The sequence below is a fragment of the Pogoniulus pusillus genome, chromosome Z, assembly GCF_015220805.1.
Source record: "Pogoniulus pusillus isolate bPogPus1 chromosome Z, bPogPus1.pri, whole genome shotgun sequence".
NCBI lineage: Eukaryota > Metazoa > Chordata > Aves > Piciformes > Lybiidae > Pogoniulus > Pogoniulus pusillus.
The window spans coordinates 89,638,344-89,657,527 of NC_087309.1; the positions used below are offsets into that span (position 1 = coordinate 89,638,344).

General features: G+C 45.6%; 1 protein-coding gene across 2 annotated transcripts in view; it reads left to right on the forward strand.

Moving 5' to 3' along the window:
- Positions 1-19,155, forward strand: part of MTAP (methylthioadenosine phosphorylase) — a 46,102-nt gene extending 26,947 nt beyond the window's left edge. Inside the window, exons 7-8 of one of the 2 annotated variants that reach the window (XM_064140363.1) lie at positions 97-219; positions 19,044-19,155. In XM_064140363.1, coding sequence (XP_063996433.1) covers positions 97-219; positions 19,044-19,136 — 216 coding nt within the window. In that variant the 3' untranslated portion in view covers positions 19,137-19,155. Of the gene's footprint in view, positions 1-96; positions 220-4,327; positions 5,289-19,043 lie in introns of those variants that run through there. The other variant, XM_064140365.1, reaches the window with a different exon arrangement.
- The last annotated feature ends 29 nt before the right edge of the window (positions 19,156-19,184 follow it).

Genomic DNA, 19,184 nt, shown 5'->3' on the forward strand with positions numbered 1-19,184 from the left:
ACTTACAGATGCATGAGTTAGAGGAATTTATTTGGGCATTTGATATGTATGCCATCAAGATTGAGAGACACTACCTCAGTTTTATTGTATTTCTAGGTTTCAGTGGATAAAGTTTTAAAGATACTGAAAGAGAATGCAAATAAGGCTACTAGCATACTCCTTGCTGCTATACCTCAGATAGGTTCTATGGAATGGACCGACACCCTGCACACTCTGAAAGTAAGTACAGACATGGGGCTGAAGAGTACTGGGGACAGCACATGCATATACAGGCATATATATGTATATATATTCCAAAATCATAGTGTTGGTTTGGGTGGAAAAAATCTCTAAGATCATGGAGTCCAACCATTGCCCTAACACCACCATGGCCATTAAACCATGTCCCAAAGTGCCATGGCCACACATTTCTTGAACACCTCCAGGGGTGGTGACTCCACTACCTTCTTGGGCATCCTGTTCCAATGCCTGACCACTCTTTCAAGAAAGAATTTGTTCCTAATACCCAACCTAAACCTGCCCTGGCACAATTTCAAGCCATTTTTCTTTCATTCACTCACAACCTCCATTTAGATAGTTTTACAGAGCATTGAGGTGTCCCCTCAGCCTCCTCTTGTTTAGACTAAACAACCCAAATTTCCTCAGCAGCTTCTCTCTAGACCTGCTCTCTACACCAGCTTTGTTGCCCTTCTCTGGACACACTCCAGCAAGTGCTTAAATCATAACTTCTGAGAGAGGTGTTTCAACAAGCCAAATCCATTAAGACTTTCACAAGCTTTACTGCAAGGACCTTACCTCAGTTGCACGAGAAGCATTACAAAAGGCAGAAGAAAAAGATAAGGACAAATGTAGGATGAAGTGTTACTCTTCATAGCATAGGTAAGGTACAAATCTATGTGAGCATTCAAGTGAAAAACTCACACTTCTACTCATCTTTAGCTTAGATCTTAGAGCAATGGAGAGCCAAGCAAAAGACATGAAAACATGGTGATGTCTTTAACATGTGGAAGGAGTCTATTAAAAGATGCAGGTAATAACCAGCTCAAAGTTACTAAAACTGTGCTCTTTCACAGGTTTCAAATCCACAGTGCATAAACAATGAGGGACAAAAACATGCAAAATATATTGATGGGGGATTTTTTAGGCAGATTTTTCCTTAGATGAGTTTATGTATGTATTTTACATCACCCCTCTTTCACAGGTATGCTTGAGATTCATTTGTGGCTATAGGATAGAGAGGAAGAATGACATAGTTTGGATAACTATTCAGCTTCTCAACAAGCCTTTTGTGACAAGTGGCCACTTCCAAATACACACTTCAAAGAGTAAAAGAGCATGAAGTATGAGACCAACTAAGAATGGCCTCAAGATGGTATGAGAGACAGGATAAGAGAATATAGAATTTGAAAGAGAGCAAACAGAAGTATGCCACAAGGATCTCTATTAGTGGAAGCAGTGGCAGTATAAATAGAAAAAGATAGCCTGTAATGGTCTCCTCTCTGAGGTTTTTTCTTTCTCTTTTCTGAGAATCACTGTGTTTAGATGAAATTTGAATGGGTGAAGAAGAGGAATACAAGCAAAAGTCATGTCTTCATGTGTCTCTGAAGTTTAGCTATCAACAGAACTGCATGTGCAGTAAAAATCTTTCATGGCCTAGAGTTGGATCAAATTTTCAGTTTTGTTTCCATTGTGGCTCCGTTCTTAGTGACTCTCATCTTTAGTCCAGTCAGTGTCCTAGGGGGGAGACATAATAAGCAAAATTCACCCCATCTTTTCAGTGTACTTGACCAGGTCAGATTTGTGAAGGTCTAGCCCAAATGCTTAAACTGAGTCTTTTGATAATTCTTCACTAGAAAACCTACTTTTTTTATTAGGAGGTCTTGGATTAAGTTTATGATTCTCCCTCACCCCATTATCAGAAACAACTATTTTAATGTCCCCAGAATACATTAGTGAGAGGTAACTGATGTTTCCCTTTCACCTTCAAAGTCTGTAGGAAGCTGTGTCATGGATGGGTAAGGGAGACAACAGAAGCAGCATTCTTCCTTCCCTCTAATCCATAGAAAACATTTTCAAAGGACCAGGACACACTTTTTGTTTGATAAATATGCCTGACCTCGAAGAGTTTGAACAAATATTCCAAGAAATGTGATAGATATTCCACAGCTGCTTTGGTTACCCTGACACATTCATAAATTTCCAAAGCATCCAATGATCCTAGAGGATCTACCTCTAGTTCTGGCTGGTGAGCAGTATCCTGTGCTTTCCTTGGCTTAACAGTGTTAATTCTTCATTAAGAGTGAAAGAGCAGATGACTGGAGTGAGCTGGCCCTGAGCTTGCTGGGTGTGAATGCTAACCCTTCTTTCAGCTCATTAGTTATTGAAAACACCAATTCCAGTGCTTTCTCCAGCTCAGGCCCTGAACTACTGTCTTAACATGAAAAGCTGATCAAGTGGAATGTGGGCTCTTGGCTGAATGAAATAAACTAGCTAGTGACAGCAGACAATTTCCAAAGGGAATCCATATAGTATACACCTTTAAATCTTTGTTAGGGAAAGTTTTGATGAAAGAGGAAGAACCTGTTTTGGAGAAGAATCTTAACTCCTAATAAGTGGGAACTGAGCTCTGTACCTTTATTACACTAAGGTTCAACCTGATGAGAGTCAGGAGAGAGGTAAAAGGAGCGATGTTTTAGAACTAATTTTTCTTGCATCATGGATGTAAGATCAGCTTGTTATAAAGTGTCAGAGCTGCTGTGAGTGCTCCTCAGGTAAACTTCTTGACTCTCTGAGGAAACCTGCAGGTAGCTCCTGCCTTATTTGAACTTCTGCGCTAGCCAATGTGAAATTCTATTTATCAGACGTGTGAATACAAGGAATAACATGGTACTTTCAGAAGAGAGTTGTGCTAGGTTGAGTACTGTGAGATAGTTTAGGTGGGTAGGATACCTATGGATGCATTTTGCAGTATCACAGGAAATGTTTGGTTGGAAGAGACTTCCAAGATCATCCAGTTCTACCTTCAACCCAGCACTGAAGGGTCCACACTAAACCATGTCCCTAAGTTCCAGGTCCATGGGCTGCTTAAAACACCTCCAGGGAAGGTGACTCCACCACTGCCCTGGAGACCATTCCAAAGTTTGAGAACCATTTCAGTGAAGAATATTTCCTGACATCCAGCCTGAACCTCCACTGGCACAATTTGAAACCATTTCTTCTGGTCCTGTCCCATGCCACCAAGGAGCAGAGGCTGCCCCCTCTTTGCTCCAGCCTCCATTCAGGGAGATGTAGGGAGCCATGAAGTCTTCCCTTGGCCTCCTCTTCTTCAGACTCAACATCCCCAGCTCCCTCAGGTGCTCTTCATAGGCCATGTGCTCCAGGCCCCTCTCCAGCCTCACTGCTCTTCTCTGGACATGCTCCAGCATCTCAACATCTTTCCTGTAGTGAGGAGCCCCTGGGCTCATGGTCAGTTGACTATCCACCAATACCCACAGGCCCCTCTCTGAGTCGCAGCTTGTAGCTCACCATGGGGTCATTGTGACCCAGGTGGAGGACCTGGCACTTGGCCTTGCTGAACTTCACACCATTAGCCTTGTCCCTTTGGTCTAACCTTTCCAGGTCCTGCTTCAAGGCCTCTCTACCCTCTCGCAGATCAACATAGCCACCAAGTTTGGTGTCATCTGCAGATTTACTGAGGGTGCACTCAAATCTCCTCACCCAGATCATTGCTAAAGATATTGAAGAGGACAGGCCCCAGTACTGATCCCTAGGAGACGCCACTAGTAACTGGGTGCCAGCCCAGCACACTTCGTCATAAGCATATTTAAGAAAGTTGCTTGGTCACTAACAAGTTGAAGAGCATAAAGCTTTGTCAGTCATTTTTTTTCTAATCTATCACAAACTGAAATTCATAAGTTATGTGTGTGGATATCTCATCTTGTAAATACTCTTGAGTCATTTTCTGTGTCAAAAACTATCTTGCTGAAACTGATGAATGTTATGTGTATAAGGTGGAGGAGGAAAATTTATCAAGGCCTCATGTCAGGTGTAGTTGAATTGTAGCCTGATGTCTTTGATTTAGTGTTCTTCAGCAGGATAGTCACTCTCAAGACCAACAAGCATGCTTTTGAAGTCATTATAACAAGTCCTTGAACTGATTTAATAATGCTCCCTTATAACTTTGGTGGTGTTGGAGGAAATTTGAGATTGCATGCACACAGAAAGAGTTGCACCTCTTTGTAACATAAATGTCATCTGCTTTTAGCTGAGAAGTAATTCTGCTCTGTGTTGGTAGAGGAATCGCTCATTTGCTTCAACTCTGTTTCAGACAATGGCGCAGTGTTCGGTCATCCTGCCAAAGTAGTAACAGCCTGGACGGACCCTGAAGTCTGGGTACTCACTGTGAAGAGGGGATCACTTTTGAACTTCCAGAGGACAGAATGTCTTTGAAAACTCTTAGAAGCATAAAAGAATGAAGTAGATGTTGAACAATGATGATATATAAGGCAGCTTTTATAGTCTTTATCATGCTTGATAGTGCCTCGGCTGGCTAAAGTTAGATGTTGAGTATGTTTTAAACTAGGAATAGCTTTACTGCCAAGCTGGGCCAGAGGCAGAAGAAAGAGGTCAGTAGCTAGTTGTCGTCTCCTTTTCAATGGTACCTTTCAGTTGGTGGAGGCGAGGTAGCAATCTGTTGCAGTTCCATCAAATAAAATCTTAGAAAGCAGACTCATGAATAGGCTATTTGCTTTGTTGTTTCTGCCTCCCACCTTTTCCTTTGACAAGGCAAATGTTTACAGTTCAGTCCAGAAACATGCAAGAGAAGCGAAACAGTTCCAGAGTAAATAGAGACTATTTTTGTACATTATGCACATTTTTATTTCAGTTATTTTTGTCCAAAATCAGTGGGTTTTGTTGGTGTGCTAATAGACACAGTTTAATAATTATGGTGGTTCTTTCACAGCACCAGTGGTGTTATGAATGATTGTTCTCATAAAAAATACTTAGTTCATGCCTAAACCAAATATGTGCCTGAAGAGGTGCTTCTGTGACTTACAGAATGGGACAGAAAAGTCCTTTGCTGCCAGTGTCCTCAACACTGCTGGCCTTTTGCTGCTTCATGGGTCTGAACGAACAGGTCTGGGTGGAGTTTCTGTTTTAAGTGGTGAATGTGTTCAAGTGCTCTGAATATATGCATTTCATATTTTTTTTTAATACAATTTAACCAATAAAATAATCTGCTGCTTCTTGTCTAGTCAATAAAAAGATGAAACCTATGCTTCTTCAAACAGTGTGAAAATGGTGGGGTTTTTTTTTTTGTTTACTTGTAGTCATTAGTAAATGCATTTTACTTGTCTGACAGTGGCTTTTACTGTTCATGGAGCCAGTTGGTAGCAGTATATTGTAAAGATGGCTTTTGGAAAGACTACTTCTAGGAAGTACTGTGTGGTTGGAGCTCAAGCTTTTAAGTCTTTTGGGACAACAGGGATTGCTGAGGCAGGAGTGGATGAGAATTCCAGCCAAGCTGGGCAAGGAAAAGGATCAGAGACATGAAAGATATGGATTCTCACAGTAATGTTTAAGTAAAATAAAACTAATTCGAACTAAAATGGGAAAGCTGGGGGAGGAGAAGCAGGTACATAAGCTTTTTAGCTTGCTAGTCTTGTGTTGAGGCAGAGCCTCAATCTCCTGCCATGAAAGCTCTTAAAATTTGGATTATTCTCTCTCACAGAACCAATAAAGGCGCTTTTTGGAGACTGGGGAAAACAGCTTAACCAGCTGTCATATTTCACAGTGTTCTTTGAAGAGCTTAGATTGCAGGAGCCAAAGCTTGGAGCTTGACAGGAAGAAGGTTGCCATTCTAACATACTTGTGGTATCTAGCTATATCAGATATCTGGCCTTACAAATGGTTTTGTTACCATTGTCCCCTCACCAGTTTTAGCGAGACTATGAAGTTCATATTTAGATATTCTAAGAGAAAGTCTTTTTCTGGGTTTTCATTTCCAGTCCTCCTTGTGTTTTGTTTTGTGCATCTCCATTCTGTAGCAGTATATGAAGATAATTCTTATGTTAATTTTCTCATTTTCTGTACTGCAGTATGACAGGACAGCATGACACAGGCAGGTTCATAATTAGTGGGTTCTGCTGTACACATCTATTGTGAATTATTGTCTTCATAATGCAGGGCTACCTGATAATGCTAGGAAAGGATAAAAGAAGCTGCTGGGTGACCACATCCAAAGAGTTGAAGTCAATACCTCAATGACTTAGTGGAAACCAGTACCGAGTGCTGAACATCACCACTGGGGTGAGAACTATGAGACGTCTTCATCATCAAAGATAAAAGACAACTGGATTGAGTTTGCAGTTGACACTGAGCTGAGTGGTGCAGTTGACACACCTGAGGAACTGCGGTGTTGTTATCACAGTGTCTTCTGTATAGCATCAAGTAGATAATAGCCAGTGTAGACACAGCAGAACACAGAGAAGGCAAATTCATAACACAAACACGATTATTTTTCTCCTGATGCCATGAATCTCCAGGCAGCAGGCCTGCTTGTGACACAACTAGGTGGTGGAGGCTGACACCACCAAGCGCAGGATCTGACATCATGTCCCTTGCTGTAGTCCCAGGCACCAGCACAACCTGGGCCAGTTTGGCTCGCTTCTAGACTCTGGCCACATGTGCCAGTGAAGTCTGGAGCTTAGAGCAAGGTTTCTGGTGGTGATTTGGCAGTGCTTTGGGGCTGCTGTGAGCAGCTTTGGGTGTTTGTCCCAAAGCCACAGCGTGCATTTCCTGGCCCTGCGTGATTCAGGCAGCAAAGCATTGTGCAACATGCCTGTAGAAGCAGAGCTGAGCTGTGTGAGGAAACATTGCCCTGGGGCAGCTGTGGGGTGAGCGATGGCATCTGGGGAGCTGCAAGGGTCCTTCTTAAGGAGCCTGGGTGTTTCTGCCTCCCCAGGCCTCTCTCATGTGACACCAGGGAGGGGGGAGCAGCTTCCTTGCCCTCAGCTGTCTGCAGCTTGCTGTAACAACCAGCATGTCTGAGGAGAGAGGGCACCTGCCCCCTCTACCTCTGGAAGGTATTGGCATTGTACCACTGTGCCAACAAAAACTCTGCTTGAGCTGTATACTGTGGTGGGCAAAAAAAGACATCAAGTTGCCCAGTCTGCAAAGAATAGATGATCAAAGTCAGGTTTTCTGTGCGAGGAGACAACTACTTGGAGCGTGTTATCATGCCCTCAGCACAGCCATTCAGTGCCAGCATCCAGGCACCCATAACTCCTGGTCACCTGGGCAGTGGCAGCCCCCATGGCCCTTTGGTGTCCCCTCCAACTTCTCCACAGGTGATGTCCTACCTGGGAGGGCAGGGGGCTGCTGGGGCAGTGGCCAGGGGTACCGTGGATGGCCTCCTGCCTGAGGTCTGGGCAGTCCTTTTCTGCCTCAATCAGCAGCTCCTCTCCCTTGTGTTGCCCTGGCAGTGCCTCCTCCTGCAGACCGTCTGAGGGACAGTGGTGGACAGCAATGGCAGGAGAAAGGTTCATGCTGCAAGGCCTCTACTTGTGTGGGCTGGATAGGGAGGCCTTGGTCAGACAAATGCAGCCTACCCTGGAGGGACACAGAGCCAGTGGTGCATGGCCTCATCAGCCTCATCAAGTATCAATGCAGCAAGGGAGCCTGGGAACTTCTGCACTTCTGCACTGCCAGCCAGGAGAACGTCCAACCTACAGCCAGGCACTGGCCCAGCACCTCTCAGGCAGAGACTCCTGCCCCTCAGCTGGCCTCTTCCAGCAGCTCTGCAGGCTATAGGATGCAGGAAGCACCTGCAGAGCAGGAGCAGCCCCAGGAGAACTCGGTGCAGGTGCTGGCAGCAGATCCCTCTGCTAGAACTGCAGCCACAACCCCTCCACCTCCAGTCAGGGCAGAGTCTGCTCAGTTGCATGGACCAGACACCCCTCAAAGAGGAGATCCCTTGGCACCCAGGACTGTCCCCAGCCCTGCAAGAGGCCCCACCAGCCATTAGTCCAGAAAACTCCAATACTGTGTCACACAGTGCATGCTGCTTTCTCCTGCTGCTGCCTTTAACTGCCCCCTGCCCCTCCACTCTGGCAGGAACCAGCCTGCTGGGAGCACAGCCATGGGCATCTGCAACCTCAGGGCCATGCTTCCCACAGCAGGCCCTGCTGCAGCCACACATCCTTGAGTAGTGCAGCACTGGCCAAGGGCAGAGCTGACAGAAGGGAAGCTGCTTTGGTCACAGGCCCTATGCCCTCCACCCACCTCCCATCCCTCTCTCTACCCAGCTTCCTACACTTCTACTCTGCACCGGATTCTCTCTGCTGTTGGCTGTCAGCAAAGGCAGCCTTGCTACTGGGTGGGTTCTCAAGGATGCATCTGCAACCGACAGGGGCATCAAATCCAGAGGCAAGTCATGGGTCGTACTGTTTGGCAGTGACAGGGATTTCCAGCAGCCCAAGCCTGTACCAACAGCAGCATGTCATTCATCTTTCAAATAATGTGATCTACCATCTCACTTCTTTGGCCAGGTGAGAAAGGGTGCAAAGATGGACATGAGCCAGCACCAAGCACTGCCAGCTCAGAGCCAGCCATGTCCTAGGCTGATCCCCAGCAGAGTGGGCAGCAGGGGCAAGGAGAGGATTCTGCCCATCTGCTGTGCTCTTCTGAGGCCCCACCTGCAGTGCTGAGGCCAGCTCTGGAATCCTGAACACACAAAAGACATGAACCTGCTAGTGCAGGTCCAGAGGTGGCCACAGAGGGATTGAACCACTTCTATGCATAAAGACTGAGAAAGTTGAGGTTGTTCAGCCTGCAGAGGAGAAAGGCCCCAGAAGACTTTATTGCATGTTGGAAGTTTATAAGGAAGCCTTTAAGGAAGATGATGGAGACACTTCAAAAAGTCCTGTAGTGACAGTACAAGGAGCAATGGTTTTAAACTGAAAGAGGGAAGATAATGGTGAGATGGACAAGATAATAGGAACAGCTTTTTCTCTCTGAGAGTGCTGAAATGCTGGCCATGGTTGCCCAGAAAGGTGTAGATGGCACATCCCTGGAAACGTTTGAAGTTGGGATGGATAAAGCTTTGACCAACCTGATCTAATTAAAGATGTTTCTGCCTCTGCTGAAAGGATAGAGCTAAATGAACTTCAAAGATAACTAGAAGTACTGCATTGTGTGATAGAAAACAGGAACATGCAGGTGGTAGAGGACCCAGCAACAAAAGGTGCCATGCTGGACCTAGTCCTCACCAGCAAGGAAGGGCTGGTGAGTGAAGCTGAAGGGCAGCCTTGACTGCAGTGACCATGAAATGGTAGAGTTTAAGATCCTCAAGGCATCAAGGAGGGTGCATAGCAAACTCACTGCTCAGGACTTCAGAAGAGCAGATTTCAATCTCTTCAGGGACCTCCTCAGTAAGGTTCTGTGGGAAAAAACTCTGGAAGGAAGGGAGGCCCAGGAAAGCAGGTTGGTGTTCAAGGATCACCTCTTTGAGTCCCAGGAACAATGCTTCCCAAAAAAGAGGAAGGCAGGAGGCCTGCATGGATGAATAGAGAGCTCCTGGACACAGATGCAAGAAGAAAGCCTACAGAGAGTGGAAGCAAGGAAGGGGAACCTGGATGAATAGAAAGAAATTGTGCAACCAGAGCTCAGGTTAGGAAAGCTAAAGGACAGCTGGAATTAAATCTGGCTAGGGACATTAAGGGGAACCAGAAGAACTTCTTCAGGTATATTAGTGAGAAAAGGAGGACGAGGGACAATGTGGGACCCTTCCAGAAGGGAAATGGAGAGCTGGTGACAAAGGATGTGGATGAATCTCAGATGCTCAATGACTTCTTTGCATCAGTCTTCCAATGGCAAGGGCTCCAACCACAATGTCCAAGTCCCAGAGGTCAAAAGTAAGGACTGGAGAAGGAAGATCTGCCCACTGTAATGGAAGATGATGTTTGTGAACACCTAAGGAATCTGAACATGCACAAATCCATGGAACCTGATGAGATCCACCCACGGGTCCTGAGGGAACTGGCAGATGAAGCTGCTAAACCACTGTCCATCATATCTGAAAGGTCATGGCAGGCTGGTGAAGTTCCTGCTGACTGGAAAATGCCCATCTTCAAGGAAGGAATAAAGGATGACCCTGGGAGCTACAGAGCAGTCAGTCTCACTTTTGTGCCTAGCAAGATCATGGGGCAAATCCTCCTGAAGGCTCTGCTAAGGCAAATGGAAAACAAAGCAGAGGTGATTGGTGGTAACCAGCAATGGCTTCACCAAGGGCAAATCATCTCTGACATATTTAGTGGTTTTTTATGATGAAGTCACAACAACAGTGGACAAGCAACTGACATCTACCTGGACCTGAGTAAGGCATTTGACTGTGCCACATGGCATCCTGGTCACCAAAGGGGCAAAACTCAGACTTGATGGGTGCACTGCTGGATAAGGAATTGGCTGGATAAGGAACTGGCTGGATGGTCGCATGCAGAGAGTGGTGATCAAGGGCACAATGTCCACCTGGAGACCAGTGACAAGTGGTGTCCCTCAGGGTTCAGTGCTGGGACCAGTGCTGTTTGACATCTCTGTCAGTGACATGGACAGAGGAATTGAGTGCACGCCCAGCAGGTTTGCAGATGACACCAAGCTGTGTGGCACAGTCAGCTTTGATTTGATAAATGTTTATGAGTATCTGAGGGCTGGCCAGGAGCCGGGGGACAGGCTCTGCTCACTTGCTCCCTGTGATAGGACAAGGAGCAATGGGTGTAAGCTGCAGCAAAAGAGGCTCCGCCTCAGCACAAGGGGCAACTATGATTCTATGATTAAGGTCCTGCATTGCTAAAGCAAATTTCTCTGTCAGAGAACAGTAGCCATTCTTAGACACAAAACGTCTTTGCTTTGATAACAGTGAATTTACAGCTCACAGAGGACTTCATTAAAGGAAATTACCTCTCTTCTGTCTGACTGACTGTGACAATTACTGCATTGTTTTTTTTAGAACAGTTGTTCTTTTTGCTGTGATGGATTTCTAGTGCCTTAGTCTGCCACATTGTGGTGATACTGCTTCTGTATACAATGGTCTAGGTGGGAAAGAACCTCAAGGATCATCCAGCTCCAATCACTTGCCATAGGCATGGACACCTCCCACTAGAACAGGTTGCTCAAGGCCTCATCCAACCTGGCCTTGAACACCTCCAGGGAGGGAGCAGCCACAACCTCCCTGGGCAACCTGTTCCAGTGTCTCACCACCCTCACTGTAAAGAACTTCCTCCTAACATCCAATCTACATCTCCCCTCTGCCAGTTTAACCCATTACCCCTTGTCCTGTCATTACAAGACCTTGTCAATAGTCCCTCCCCAGCCTTCCTGTAGGCCCCCTTCAGTCACTGGAAGGCCACTATAAATTCTCCTCGAATCCTCTTCTCCAGACTGAAGAGCCCAAACTCTTGTAGCCTGTCCTTATAGCAGAGGTGATCAGAGGATAATCTTCATAGCCCTCTTCTGGACTCACTCCAATAGTTCCATGTCCCCCTTGTGTTGGGGGGTCCAGAACTGTACACAGTACTCCAGGTAGGGTCTGACAAGAGCAGAGAAAAGGGAGAGAATCACCTCCCTTGCCCTGCTGGCCACACTTCTCTTGCTGTAGCCCAGCACACAGTTGCTCTCTGGGCTGCATGTGCAGTCAACTCATATTGAGCTTTTTGTAACCCAGACCCCCAGGTCCCTTTCCTCAGGGCTGTTCTCCAGCCATTTGCCACCCAGCCTGTATTTGTGCTTGGGATTGCACTGACCCAGGTGCAGGACCTTACACTTGTTCTTGTTGAATGTTATGAGGTTGGCCTGGCCCCACCTCTCCAGCTTGTCCAGGTCTCTCTGGATGGCATCCCTGCCTTCTAGCAAGTTGGCTGTGCCACACAGCTTGGTGTCATCTGCAAACTTGCTGAGGGTACACTCGATTCCTCTGTCCATATCACTGACAAAGATGTTAAACAGACATAAGGTCAGAGTCGATGTTGGCAAATACCAGCTTGAAGTTTGTGGAGAACCATATCTTGGCCTGCTTTTTGCTCTTCCATGGGATTCTCCAAAATGAACTCATTGAGTTGTATGGCCTAAATGCTTTAGAGGCTTTTGGAAAAAAAGAGATCACCCCTAAAGATTAGCAGAAGCAGCTGAAGAGTGAGTCAGTCTATCATGTTCCTGTGCAAGACTTTGCAAGGGATGGGAAAACACAGTGGGCATATTGGAAGTAAATACCAAAAGCCCAATTTTCTTCCTTGTGTTTATAGTGGAGAGACTGGATGGAAGTGTGTGGCTGTGAATTGCACATATACACGAAGCAGGAGGCATGGCAGTGTTAGACAAGGACTGGTAAATACACAACCAGTCGCAAACTGATTCCTTGTGAAACCTTCCACTAGGCTTCAAAGGAAATGTCACAGCTTGAAACTGCACTAAGTGTTCAGATCCAGACAGAGCAGAAACAAATGTGCCACCACGGAGTAAGTTCAGAATGCAAATGACAAAGACCTACACCTACTTGCAGGAGATTTAGTCCAGGTGTTCCTCCAATGGCATTTGTTAGGAGTTCTGCTTCATTTTGGCTCACATCACAGGCAACAGATGGCCTTCTGTTTTGACTGAAGAGACTTAAAGTTCTCAACTCGGGAGCACTCAGACTCAAACTCAGGCTGACACTCCACATTTACTTGTATCATGATCATTCACTTTCTCCAGCTGTGGAGTTGTGATTGTCTGCTACCCAACTTCTTGCTGATTGTTTGGATGTTGTGTTTTGCTTACATTAACTCTCCAAGACTCTTACAGTTCTTTGCTCTTGGAGGAGAGTTCCATTTAGTCTGCTCAAAGCATCCTCCATTGTGTGTGTGCATGTTAACAGGAGGAATGTACTGATGCCAATACAGCATCGCAGGTTCAGATTGTGAGGCAGGTCATTGCATTTCCCCTTTTCCTCCCTTTTCTATTTCATGTAAATCATTCTGTGCAGCCTCTCGTCAATCTAACTCGACAGCCTAACATTGCCCACTCGTATCTCATCTTTGCTTAGCTAACCCTTGGTGCTGCTTCACACTAAAAACATCTGTTATATCTCTTGGCATCAACACAGGTGGTGTGTGACATCAGAATATAGTTTTCATATTACCACTCAAAACAGAACTGAGAGCAATTCAGCTTCCCAGAACTGCAACCAGTAAGAGAGCATTTACTGAAACCAGCTGAGTATCAACAAGGGGAGAGATAAATTAATTCAGGAGGTGCTCAGGGCTGGGCAGGATCATCCTTTGAAGCCGGAAACCCTGGCTTAACTGCTTTAGTGGCTGCTTCCTCTCTCCACTATCACTGCAGTGCTGGCTGAAGCAGAACAGTGAAATAGAATTGAAATTAACATTAAATCACTCTTTTGCAAAATTTTGCCATTGCTTGTGTAGGCAACTGTCAAGGTCTCCACCACCTTTGCTATGAATCAGCTCAGGAGAATTTTTTTGGTCCAAAGCCGTGCATGACTAAGTGTGCTTGGAAATGCACAATCTGTTCTAGCCTTGGAGTCATTAGGAATCCCCAATTGCATGACTTTAGGAGCTTACAGAGATTCCCACCTAGACTTATTTACAAGTGTTGGTGGGATTTTTCAACTCCCTACAGTGCATTGTAAGTTCGTATGGTTTGACTTGATAATCACAGAGGTCTTTTTCAACAGGAACAATTATATGACTCTGTTACAATCATAGGACATTAAACTGTTGGCACAGGTGCAGAGAAGGGCCACAAAGATGAGTGAGAGGTCTGGAGCACTTCCCCTATGTGGACAGGCTGAGAGAGATGAGGCTGTTCAGTCTGGAGAAGAGAAGGTTCCAGGAATGCCTTATAGGAACCTTCCAGTATATGAAGAGGGCCGACAAGAAAGCTGGGGACAGGTTTTTTTCTCAAGTGCTTGTCATGAAAGGACAAGGGGCAATGTATTTAACATGAAAGAGAATTTAGACTGGTTACTAAGTTGCCGAAGGAGGTCATGGATGCCACCTCCCTAGAGGTGTTCAAGGCCAGGGTGGACAAGGCCTTGAGCATCTGGGTCTAATGGAAGATGTCCCTGCCTATGGCAAGTGGGTTTGGAACTAGATGATCTTTCGGGTCCCTTCCAACCCAGATCATTCTATGATTCAGTATTTCTGTAACATACTGAGAGATGTGTGCATCCGAAAAAGAACACCTGCAAACAGGCTAGTCCAGAGAGCTGGTTCACCAAGGTACATGCAGAAGTTACTTCTGCATTTTATGTCATTCAGCAACAATCTCTAGAGAATCCCAGCCTATGAAAAAAGCAGTATGTTGATTTTTTTTTTTTTTTTTTTTAATGGAGGAATGTCTGGATTTCACTGAGATTTATTCCACATGAATTTAAAACATTCCCTTTTCTGGTATTGCTACTGAGATAATAAGGTGTATTATCCCAAGCACAAATAAAGATTGGGTGGAAAATGGGTAGATAGCAGTCCAAGGAGGAGGACATGGGGCTACTGGTTGGTGATAAGCTAGACATGAGCCAGCACTGAGCACTGCCAGCCCAGAGCTATCTGTGTCCTGGGCTGATCCCCATCAGTGTGGGCAGCAGGGGCAGGGAGGACATTCTGTCCCTCTGCTGTGCTCTGAAGAAACTCCCCTTGCAGTGCTGGGGCCAGCTCTGGAGCCCTCAGCACAACACAGACCTGTTGGAGGAGGGCCAAAGGAAGCCACAGCAATGCTGGCAGAGCTGGAAGGGCTCTGCTGTGGGGCCAGGCTGAGAGAGTTGAGATTGTTCAGCCTGGAGAAGAGAAGGATCCAGGGACACCTCGCAGATTTCCATATTTGAAGGGGGCCTGCAGGATAACTGGAGAGACCTTTGTACAAGGCATACAGTGACAGAATGAGAGGTAATGACTTCAAAGTGGAAGTTCAATTTAGATTAGACATTAGGAGGAAATTCTTCCCCGTGAGGGTGATGAAGCTGTGGAACAGTTGCCCAGAGAAGCTATGGAGGCTGTAACCCTGGGAGCATTCAAAGGCAGGCTGGACAGGGACTTCAGCAACCTGGTGTATTAGGAGTCAAAAGATTCATTGTGTCATTCATGCTTGCCTGAGTTTTCTGACAGCAGGTTATGTATTTAGTAGTGCTCACAAGAGCAGTGGTGTTATTTCTTACTGCTTAGTTTAATGAGAATAAAACTGAAAGTCAGTATAATATACCGATATAGAGTTAAGTGTGGGCACCACTACAGGTTGGGGGTTACCCTGCTGAAAAGCAACTCCATGGAGAAAGACAGAGTCCTGGTAGACAGCAAGTTCTCCATGGGCCAGCAATGTGTCTTTGTGGCCAAGAGGACCAATGGTATACTGGGGTGCATCAAGAAGCCATTGGGTATCCTTTCAAGCTTAGATAGACTCTGACATGTCTGTATCCTCTTTCTCCAGACACTTCTAGCCTGAGCTGGACATGCCTTTTTTTCTCCCTGTTTTGGGCACCCTGTGCCTCTTGCCCTATCCTCTCAGCTCTCAGACATGCAGGGTGAAAGAAAACAAAATATTAAATGCTTATTTAGGGACTTTCCCCACCTGGGAGAGGAAAATCTTGTGTCCTAGATCTCCCCTCTCACCTCCTCAGGTGGCAATGTCTGTGTTCAAAAATCACATGTAAGAGGCTGCTTCCTGAGAAGAGTGACTACATGAATGGCAGTATGAGGGACCATGAAGTTTGGTGATAGGATGTAGGGTGTTTCTCTCCATGGCCTCTGTTGCTGGTGTGAACTGAACTCGATGTGTCTTGTCCCCTTCATCCTTTATCAAACCTTCTCTGTGCTTGCATAGATTCTGGCCAAAGCAGAGGCTTCTCACAGCCTACCCTCATTCCTGAATTTACATCACTACCAAAAGCAGTGCTGGATCTAGTGGCAAAGACACATCTTTTTCTGGGAGGCAACCTGAAGCCTTTACTTGCAAGGTTCTTGGGTTTCAGTTCCTGAAGACCACCTCTCATTTCACTTCCCCTTTCTGGGCTTTCTCCAGCACAAAAACACTTTCTTAGCAAGTCCAAAAGCATGCAAATACATGAGAGTACATGATCATAAAGGGTGAGAAGTGTGGAGAACATTGTCCTCTGGGTTTTGGTGGTTTTTTTTCATAGAGAAAAACTTCCATTTTAACCGTTGTGCATGCAGTATCTTAAAGTATTGCTAACTCATTTCCCTATAAGCTTGGGAACATTTTTTAAATAAATAAATAGATAAACAAATAAATAAATAAATAAAAGGAAGAAATGGCCAATTAATTCAGTGTCTGTAGCCCCTGTGGCTTACCTGTCATGCCCTCAAGTTTCTCCGTTTCTTCTGTGAGGGCTCTGCGTCTTTCCATTTTCCTGGTGGGACTCACGGTGCTGCAGGCTTATTTTCTACGTAAACTGGCAGTGAGGTTAAAGTATTTCCACACCACTCAGGAAAGGTCAGGTGATTACTTCCTTTCCTAAAACTCTTTCTGTTTTGCACTGCCATGGATCTTTCAGACATGAATGTGACATGTAGAGCCCATGGACCCTTAGACATAACAAAATCAGGTGAATTTAGAGGGTGGCTGTTGTAGCTTGGGAGTCATGGTCTAAGTGAGTAAATTTAGAGAATGCATAATAGAAAACACTGTGTGAGGTGATTATCTCCCTCTACTCTGCTCTGTTGAGACTGCACCTGGAGTACTGCATCCAGCTTTGTTCTCCCCAGCATGAACTGGAACTATTGGAGTGGGTCCAGAGGAAGGCTGCAACTGATCAGAGAGCTGGAGCACCACCCCTGTGTGGACAGGCTGAGGGAGTTGGTGCCCTTCAGCCAGAAGAAGAAAAGGGGAGACCTTAGAGCAGCCTTCAAGTACCTGAAGTACCTACAAGGAAGCTGAGGGGGGACTTTTTACGAGGGCTTGTAGTGACAGGATGAGGGGGAATGGTTTTGAGCCAGAAGAAGGGAGATTTAGACAGGAGATGTTGAAGAAATTCTTTACAGTGATGGTGGTGAGACACTGGAACAAGTTGCTCTGGAAGGTTGCGGTTACCTCCTCGATGGAGATAAAGACTAGGTTGGATGGGATCTGCAGGGTGAAATTAGATGATATTTAAGGTGCCTTCCAACTCAAACCATTCTATGATTCTGTAATTCTATGACTCTGAGTTACCCTTGAAGGCATTTTTATTAAATATAAAAGCTTGACCAAGGACACCAGATTGGAAAGTAACTAGTCAAAATGTTTTAAATAATTGCATTAGATGATGGCATTCACACACATTTGAAGGGTACTTTGCAACACACAGTGCTTGTGGCTCCTTGTCCAAAGAATGAGGATTTACAACAGAAATAAAACCAGCATGAAGTTGCCTCCTCAGTGTGATGATTTTTTTAATGAGTTTTTGCACGGGCTGAATATGGGGAGGGAAAACCTCGACCCTTTCCTAAGCAGTGCGCGTCCTTCCTGTTCCTTTCTATTCATCACAGCAGTACTAAAATACAGCAAATGGAAGCAAATACGACTGTTCACAGAATCCCAGCATGGTGGGTGTTGGCCAGAACCTCTGGAGATCACCCAGTCCAACCTCCTTGCTTAAGCAGGGACATCCATAACAGCTTGCCCAGGATCACAATGTCCAGGCAGGTTTGGAATCTCTCCAGAGAAGAAAACTCCACAGCCTCTCTAAGAAACCTGCCCCAGGGCTCCAGCACCCTCACAGCAAAGAAATTTTTCCTCCTGTTCAAATGGAACCTCCTGGGTTGCACTTTTGTGCCCACTGCCCCTTGTCCTGTCACTGGGTACCACTGAAAAGAGGGTGGCCCCATCCTCTTGACCCCTTCCCTTAAGATATTTGTCAAAACAGATCTTCTCTGAGTCTGCTCTCCTCCAGGTTCAGGCACTTACCTCACATACGCTATCTCTGACACCTCTGTGTGTAACCCCTGTCCCTAAAACTCTTCATCCTCTTCTCTCCAGGGTCTTGGGCATCTTCAAAATTCTTTCAGCAGGGCTTTCATGGGTGGGGAGAAGCTATATGAAACCCTGTGGGCATCCCAGTGTGGATACGGTGTTTGTAAAGAGATTCTCTGGGGCTCTTCTCCTTTCCATTGGGAAGACAGCGGATTGTTTGGTGGGCAGCCCGGAGAGATGAGTGGGCAGGGATGCTCCACACAGCTGAGATGGGCTCCTGCCGATATTCAAGCAGGGGGAGAAAAACAAAGACGTTTCGCTAGAGGTGAAACGACGAGGCTTCGGAGCTCCTCGGGTTTGGTGATCCGTGCCCTGAGACAAGTGCTCCTGAGCACTGAGCAACGAAAACAATGCAAAGAAAGAAAAAAAAAAAAAAAAAAAAAAAAAAAAAAAAAAAAAAAAAAAAAAAAGCGCAAAACCACCTCCCACCAAACTCGCAAAATCTCTGCGAGAGGCGAGGGAAAACAAACTGCCCCGAGATTTCTTCCATTTTCTGCTGTTTGTGCTTGCAGTAAAGGGGAGGGGAGGGGAAATCTTAAGCTCATGGATTTTAGGCAAATTCGCAAAAAGGCAGGGGAATACAGCTGAGCATTCCTGATGCTCTTTAACTGTTGCTTTAATTAAAAATCATAGAATCATGGAATGGTTTGGGTTGGGAGGGACCTTTAAAGTACTGAGGAGGAGCATCTGCAACTAGAACAAGTCTCTCAGAGACCCAAACAAAACAAAACAAAAAATTTAATGCGTTTCATGGATGTTTTTTACCCCGAGTGTGCATCTGCATAAATAATCACCTACGTGTGTGCCGTGTATCTGCAAGTATTTAAGCACAGACGGAGAAGAAGGAAAGAAAGAAAGAGAGAGAGAGAGAGAGAGAAGCAAGGAATAAACCCAAGATAAATGACAGCCTGTGACACTGAGCGGTTTTGCGAACAGAACCGTTTAATAGCTGAACACGTGGATTTGTTTGGGTTTCGGTTTTGGTTTTCCTTTTGCTTTTTAAGCCAAACTATTTACTTATTTTGCAGTTGAACAGTAACAGGAATGTCGCCAAACATAAGCACAAGAACGTCGAGCAGATGATTAAAATCGTGAAGGAAAAAGGGAGACAATATCTGTGAAGAGGTTCATATCGGCGATTTGGTTCGTTTTTGGTTTGGTGTTGGGTT